This window comes from Bos grunniens, chromosome 17 (genome assembly GCF_055505025.1).
Source record: "Bos grunniens cultivar Pamir isolate PY7600 chromosome 17, Bosgru_T2T1.0, whole genome shotgun sequence".
Taxonomy (NCBI): domain Eukaryota; kingdom Metazoa; phylum Chordata; class Mammalia; order Artiodactyla; family Bovidae; genus Bos; species Bos grunniens.
The window spans coordinates 46,644,926-46,653,146 of NC_141181.1; the positions used below are offsets into that span (position 1 = coordinate 46,644,926).

Genomic DNA, 8,221 nt, shown 5'->3' on the forward strand with positions numbered 1-8,221 from the left:
GACAGATGAATGGATAATGAAAATGTAGTATACACTACATATACATATGTAAGATGCAAAACTGTTTAGCCTTAAAAAAAGATGGAAATCCTGTCATTTACATAAATGAGCTACAAGGACATTATGCTCAGTGAAATAAGCCAAAGACAGAAAAACAAATAGTACATGGCAATAGTCCTATGTGGAATATAAAAAAGTTGAACTCAGAAGCGGAGTAGGAAGGTGGTTGCCAGGGTAAGAGGGTGGTGCAGGACGGGGAGATGGAGAGGTGTTGGTCAAAGGGCACAAAGTTTCAGTTATGCTGGATAAATGAGGTCTTGAGACCCAAGGTACAGTATGGTGACTGTAGTTAGTAACCCTGTATTAAGATTGAAATGTGTTGAAAGAGTAATCCGAAATGTTCTCACTAGACACAAAAAATAACTCTGAGGTGATGGATTTGTTGAATAGCTTGACTGTGGTAACCATATCAAAACATCACATGGCACACCATAAATACAATTTGTGTCAATTATGTTTCAGTGAAGTTGGGGAAAGAAAATGGTTAACAAAAGATGATGCCTGGAATTCCTTGTGGATATTTATTGTTTTCACTGAGATGCTTGCTCTATGTTGTAACCATGCTGTCACCCCCCATTTTCTGAAATACTGCAGCAAAAAGTCAAGTGGACTTGAGTGGGGCAAGGCTGGATTGTCACTGGGCCCTGGGCAACCACTGCTGCTGCCGAGAGAGTATCTAATAGGCCACTCTGACCCTTCTCCAGTGGCTCTGCATTGTGTTGTGTGTGTGGACTCTATAAACAGGTTTGAAAACCCCTATGAGCCTCCAGCAACCCTGCATCCTGGGCCTCCACTGCCCACTCTCCAGCCACATCCTCTGCCCTAGCATTTTGCTCCCTTTGCCTCAGGTACTTTTCTTTCAGGGTACCTTCAGATCACGGGCCTCCCTTCCAGGTCTCAAATAGATTCAATTTTTGTCATGCTTTCAAGGCACTGTCTAAGTTTCCATCTTAGCACTCACTACAGTCATGACATTTCTGCAGATGCCTGACTGCTCATTTCCCAAGATGAAAGCTGCAAGGCCAGCATTACACCCCAGGGCATGGAGCTCAGAATTTAGGAAGTGAACTGCCCATGTTAGAAAAATACTGCTTATCTGGAACGGCATCTACTTTGCTTCTTAAACACAAGGAACTGAAAACTCAATGCAAGGGTCTTCTTCCAGGTAGCATCTAACAGATCTAGCATCTAACAGAACTGTCCTAATCCAATGACTCATATGTGGCAAAGTTCCTGATGGACCACTTTCCCCACTCCTTTAAGGAAACAACTTGGAATAAATGGATAAAAGGTAATGCAAACTACAAATCCCAAGAGGAAATACTTCAAAATACCAGATCGTAATGGCATAAAATCCTCCCTGCCACTTCCCACCCCATTCCCAACAATCCCACCCCCTCATCTCCAAGCCCTGAATTCCTTTCCTCCTCAGGGATGAGATTTAAAGGACACAAGGGAGCAATATGGGGCTTCTTTGGTGGCTCAGATGGTGAAGAATCCACCTGCAATGCTGGAGACCTGGGTTCAATCCCTGGGTTGGAAAGATCCCCTGGAGGGCATGGCAACCCACTCCAGTATTGCCTGGAGAATCCCCATGGACGGAGTAACCTGGCGGGCTACAGTCCCTGGAGTTGCAGAGCTGAACACGACTGAGCAAAACTAAGCACAGCACAGCAAAGCAAAGCAAGCAAGAAGACATAATCCTTCCCCTCACGACAATTAGACTAGTAAGAGAAACGACGTCAAGTGCAAATTTACTGTTCTGACCAGAGCTGAGGCAGCTCAGCGACATGGCCACAGCAGGGACCCTTGTTGCTGTTGTTACTTGAGTAGGGTCTGACTCTGCAAGCCCATCAACTGCAGTACACCAGGCTTCTTTCACTATCACCCTCTTTGCTTAAACTCACATCCATTAAGTCAGTGATGCTATCCAACCATCTCATCCTGTCACCCCCTCCCTTCCTCCTCCTGCCCTCAACCTTTCCCAACATAATAGTCTTTTCCAGCGAGTTGGCTCTTCACATCAGGCGGCCAAAGTGTTCAGTCCTTCCAATGAATATTCAGGGTTGATTTCCTTTAGGATTGAGTGGTTTGATCTCCTTGAAGTCCAAGGGACTCTTCAAGAGTCCTCCACAATTCAAATCTGTCAAGGGACACTTGAGCCAGTTTAACACCCCATGAGTGAGCTATAAAGGAGCTGCAGCACTAATCAAATTACTTCAGTAGGTACAAATTCTGGAAAGAAGCTAAAGCCTGGAATGACAGGGACCTAAGCAGGCAGAGCTGCCAACGATAACTCAGAGCCCTAACTAGTAAGAAGGTACAAACAGGCAGGGTCTTTTTATCCCCAAAACAGCTTTAGGTTTGCAGGTTAACACGCATAGCATTTTGTTAGCAGTGCTTGCCTGACACGTGATTTTAGGATGAGTCCCAAGTTGTTCTACCAAGGAGGATGCCTGCAGCCCCAAGACAGGTGAAGGCATCTTCAAAAGACAAGGTCAGTTTCAGATGCACAACTAGCAAGTCAAACCAATTTTAACCCACATGCTCATTACTATTTCTTCATTTTTTCTTTACAAAAGAAAACAAATTCTCACTATGATAATCTGATGCACAAGATCAGCCAGGAAATTGGTCTTTACAAGTCTAATGCATTTTTGGAAATCCCTGCCCTTTCCTAGATACTGAGATCAATAGGACCAAAAGGGTTTCTTAAAAATTGGCCAAGGAACATCACAAAACTGTTTTCATAAACACTTCATGTTTACTTTTACCAGTTTTGGTTTAATAAGCTAATACCAACTTGGCTTTCAATTGCTGGCTCTTCCCATTACACACCAGATTTGAAATTGAAGGGGAAATTTCCCCATTTGTGTGAACTAGACACAGAAATGCATCCCCCACAAGGTAATTAACACCAGATGATCCAGAAAATCCAGGCAAAGTAGAAGCAGTATATTTTGTAATTTTCTTCCAAGAATGACTCAAATTCTCTCCCACCTCCAAGTAGCTCCCAGAATTTTACTGTTACATTTAGGTTTCAGAATATTAGTCATACTGGCATTCTACATAAGGTTACAAATACATATCCCTCATGTATCTCAATGAAAGATTTCATCTGACCATGGGAAACTTCATTATCTGTTAGTCTGGTTCTGAACTGAATATAGCATAGCATATACATCAATTCAAATCTGTAAGTGAATCTATTAATATCTATTCAATACTTTAACAACAAATTAAAATGTACCCAATTTTACCCTTTATAGTCCATTTTTCCATATACTTAAAAGGGATCCTTCCCTACTTTTAGGTAGGAAAGTAATCATTTAAGGATAATTGGACATCTGAAGAACTTTGGTAAACTGAACTATAGTACAGTAGTACTTACAAGAGGAAAATAGCTCGTCTTGATTTCTAATTGCTACAGTATGGTGTCAGTGAGATCAAACTCAGGCAAGACAGACCCAATTCATGTTTACATGTGGAAACCATACAACGTTAAGTGGTTAGTCTACTGAAAGTTTGGCAGTCTGTTCACATCACTGAGAGGCTTACCTAAGACCTACTTTTATGCTGCAGCATCCTGAGGTGTTCTTGCACCACCCAGAAAAATTCTTTGGGGAGAGAAAAATCATCAAAGCTGTGATATATCCATTGAAATCCTTAATCTTTGATAACCTTTAAAGCTTGGGAGTACTTAACAGCAGGTAAACATGGAACATCTTCCTAGAATGCCAACTTTACATTAAACATGTAACATCAAAAAACAAAAAAATGCACAATTATATTCATATTTAACAGATGAGATGTCCCTCAAGTTCCTGCAACCGTTTGTATGATTTCATTGGACTTTGACAAGCTCTACATTAGAAAATGGTTACTTCTGCCATAAAATGCAAATATAATTAAGGTATCTGTTTGAAACATCTGAAACAGGTACCACCTTTCACAGGTCACATAAATCTCATCTCTAGGTGACACTACCTAAGCCCAAAGGCAGGTGGGGTAGATGTTATTTTAGCGTAACTATTGATAGTATTTACACCTCTCATCAAATACAATACTGTTGACTTGTCATTACGTTTGTGTGAAATGATTCAAGTATACAGAAAATTAGAAGCATTTAACCTGACTTCAAGGTAAGTGGTAATAGCAAAGGCAATTCAAATAGTAATATGGCACAACTTTCCCTGTTAGCGGTTTTAAATGCTCATTTAAACAAGGGATGAGTTCATTTGCTTAGATATTTGAAATACAACTTTATTCTGATTCTAAACGAAAAGGAATGGGAATGACAGTAACAAACAAGATTCCACCTCTCAATATTGTCATGTGACTATAGCAGTCTTATATTTGAAACTCAAGGAGGAAACAACTGTGTTCCAAAACACCTAAATATGCAGGTCCAAAAAATGAAGGTTTTTTTTTTAACTGCCACATTCACTCCAAAGCCCATCCATCTCCTTCAGCATCCAAAGATTAAGCACATGTTCTGCTTAGCTATATAATAAAGTGGCAAACACGCTGCACCACTGACATCACAGGACAGTTGCCTATAAAACTAGACTTCTGACGCTGGGCCCCAGCTTCACTTTCTCACAGGTCATCATCTTCATCCGGGAGAGCAGTTGTCTGAGCAACCTAGACAAAGAGATGGAAATGTTACAATGCTCCAAATGAAAAGCTCCAGGAATCTAAAAGCACTCATCGCTGAGACATAAACACCATACCTCTAAATCGTGCTCATACTGTGCTGCCAAGGCTGGGTCCATGACCACCTCTGGCGGGGCAAGAGCAGGCATGGCGACAAACTCCAAGTTAGGGTCTCCAATCAGTTTTCTAGCAAGCCAGAGGAAGGGCTTTTCAAAGTTGTAGTTACTTTTGGCAGAAATGTCATAGTACTGTTTAAAAGAATGGTAAGTTAATTTTAAAAACCCACACATCAAAAACATCAATAAATCACTTTAATGGCCTAACATCATAATTTTAACCAAAGGATTATAATTCTATAAGCTTTAAAAAACATACCTGAAGATTCTTCTTTCGGTGGAAGACAATTGACTTTGCCTTAACCTTTCTGTCCTTAATATCCACTTTGTTGCCACACAACACAATTGGGATGTTCTCACACACTCGTACCAGATCTCTATGCCAGTTAGGCACATTCTTGTAAGTAACTCTTGATGTTACGTCAAACATTATAATGGCACACTGAGCTGAAAGAAACATTTACAGTGATGAGTACATGCCTACAAATTTACCACATGAAGAAAAATGCTTACCATATTTATTTATTCTTTTCATCTGCAATACTTCATAAACTGTCTCAGCCTCAGAATGTATCTAAAGTCGATCAATGATAAACCACCACTTCAGAATTCACCTCCCATATTCTGAGTATCTAGAAATCTATCCTTTGAAAGACACAGCCATGATAAAGCTAATAAGCATAATATATTATGGATTTTTAACTAACGAATTTGGGGATGGGAGGAGGCAAGAAGACCCTTGCATTTATATGTACTCAAGTAAAAGCAAAAGACATGGGAAGATTCCCAATAATTTTCATCAAGTGAGCAAGAGTGTTAGATGAGTATTTTCTGTGCATCTTTTTTGCTCGGTATAACAAGCATTTGTCTCCTTTGTCTTCTTAAATCTAAAATCAAGCATTAAAAAAAAAAAAACAAAAAACTCTGCAAAACCTAGTACAATTAAAGAGAAATCAGCTGGTCTTATAACAGCATTTTATAAAATAAAAAGCCTAGCTCCTCTGGCTCAGTATCAAATGGGTCCTGTTGTCTTAGTCTCTAAGTCATGTCTGACTCTTTTGCAACCCCATGGACTAGCCCACCAGGATCCTCTGTCCATGGGAATTCCCAGGCAAGAAAACTGGACTGATTTGACATTTCTTTCCTGACCCAGGGATCCAACTTGTGTCTCCTGCATTGGCAGGAGAGTTGTTTACCACTAAGCCACCAAGGAAGCCCATCAAATGGTTCACTATCTTTTTAATGGAGTGCACAAGAAATAATTATTGACAATCACCAAAACATATGCCCAAACATAAACGCTTAAATACTGAAGCTGTAGCAACAACTATCTGTTGCTTACTGTCTTCAAATTAAGAGCCTCAACTTAAACTATACAGTGTATTTCAAAACAATGCCTACCACGACACAAGCATGCAATCAATCAAATGGCACAAGACAACCTTCACAAAATTTTCCTCCCCTCTAATGGTCAACTCTCTGGAGTCAGTCGGTTCATGTTTTGAATTGAACTGAATCACACAATTTCCAATTCAGTCAGTATTACCAACGTCTTCACTTGAATAGATCTATTCCTAAGTAACCTTGGAGACTAAGCTACTAAATCCTCTCAAAAACTTATTACAAATCAGGTACCTACCTTGTATATAATAACCATCTCTCAGTCCACCAAATTTCTCCTGACCAGCTGTATCCCATACATTGAACTTAATAGGTCCTCTGTTGGTATGGAACACAAGAGGATGGACCTCAACACCCAAGGTAGCTGGAACATAGAAATTGCAAGTTAGTCAAAGAACTCAAACATTTTACATATATGTCTACAAATGGTTCCCCCCACATACCTACATACTTCTTCTCAAATTCACCAGTCAGATGACGCTTAACGAATGTAGTTTTTCCAGTACCACCATCACCAACCAAAACAAGCTGTCGGAAACCAAATTTTTGAAATAAACACCAAAACACGTAACACTTCAGAAACCCAGGATTATGACGCTGTTAAGATGTTCTGGACAATTTAACTTACACAACAGAAGTTTACGTACTACCTAAGTACATTTACAACAAAGAATCTTAATCAAGCGGCCCTGTCCCATCTAATGAACGACTCGAATCAGCGAAACTTTCTGAGCCCTGCTTCCCTGTCCGCAGGGTGGGGCCAGCACCCCCATCTCGTTATCGGGGGACCGAAGGCACTGCCGCAGCACGAGCACGTTAGCTGACGAAGCAGGCCGTCCACACGCACTTGCGGTCATAAAGGAGATACTGCAAGTAAGACCGTCTGGAACAGAGTGCCCCCCAAAGCTGCCTCTCCTTCAGAGCCCTTCCTGTTCGCTGCAGCACACCCCCAACTCACGAGCGTTACCTACTTTGAACTGAACTTGGGGTTCTCCTTGGGCAGCCATCGCGATGTTACTGCGAGAAAAGAAGAAAGAAATAAGGCCCGCTGCACGGCGGCGCGGGCCGGGGGCCGCATGGCCAGACCCGCCCCACGTGCCCAGGCCCACAAAGGCCTCCACCGAGGAGCCCGGCCGCCCGCATCCCACCTCCTATCCCCAGTACACACACATGCGGGTGGGCGGGGGCCGACTGTGCGATGGCGATGGTGGCATCGGTCTCCGGCCGGACTCCGCGGCCGCCGGATCGTGGCGCGCACCCGCTCGAAGCGGAGACCGGGCGGAGCGGAGGCCCGCTCGGCGTGGAGGCCGACGCGCGGAAAGCGCCTGGTCACCGCCAGCGGCCAGGCCGCGCCGTCCTGTCCGCCCCACGGCCCTCCCCAAGGCCGCCCTTCGGCCCTCCGCCCGGCCGCATCTCCCCTCCTCCCAAGCGGCCGGTACGCCGGCCACCCCTCCGCACCGACAGTCCGCCCGACCCACCGCAGCTCCCGTCCCGGCACCCTCACGGCCTCCGCGGCAGGGGAGAGAGGAGAACCCTCCGCCCAGAGGACTCGCTAAACCGCCTCCTCATGGCCGCCTCCCGCCGCTGTCTGGACTCCCCAACACCAGCCCCCGCCCCAGCCCCACGGCCCTCGCCCCAGCCCCGCTACCTTCCAGAAGCGTCTCCGCGCCCGTCTGACTGAGGGCTGGAAAGATGGCGGAAGCGCAATTCAAATGCCCGGAGACGCAGCCGACGCCGGCGCGCGCCGAGGGAGGGCGGGGCAACGGCGCCGCGCCGCTCCCACGTGGCCCGACGCGCGCGCGCACGCAGGCCGCCCAGGCTTCGGCGGCCTCACCCGTCGGCCTGGCGCGTAAGGGAGGGGCTCTCGGCGCACCGGGCGAGGGAGGCAACGCGGTCGCGCGCACGCACGCCGGCCCACGAGGCCATGTGCGCCAGCCCGGGGGCGGGTTCGCGCGCGCGCATGCGCAAACGGCGACGCGGCGCGCCCT

At 44.9% G+C, this 8,221-nt stretch overlaps 1 protein-coding gene across 2 annotated transcripts; it reads right to left on the reverse strand.

The window, feature by feature from the left end:
* Positions 1 to 4,302: 4,302 nt before the first annotated feature.
* RAN (RAN, member RAS oncogene family) lies at positions 4,303 to 7,912 on the reverse strand. 2 transcript variants are annotated; one of them, XM_086347244.1, is made up of 7 exons: positions 7,882 to 7,912; positions 7,205 to 7,250; positions 6,677 to 6,761; positions 6,472 to 6,597; positions 5,092 to 5,279; positions 4,794 to 4,964; positions 4,303 to 4,704 (listed from the first exon to the last, which is right to left on the reverse strand). In XM_086347244.1, the coding sequence occupies exons 2-7, from the start codon at positions 7,238 to 7,240 to the stop codon at positions 4,660 to 4,662; spliced, it is 651 nt and encodes a 216-aa protein (XP_086203370.1). In that variant the 5' UTR covers positions 7,241 to 7,250; positions 7,882 to 7,912; the 3' UTR covers positions 4,303 to 4,659. The 2 variants fall into 2 exon arrangements, with proteins under 2 accessions (XP_086203370.1, XP_086203371.1); XM_086347245.1 differs by having other exon boundaries at positions 7,712 to 7,912.
* Positions 7,913 to 8,221: the final 309 nt, after the last annotated feature.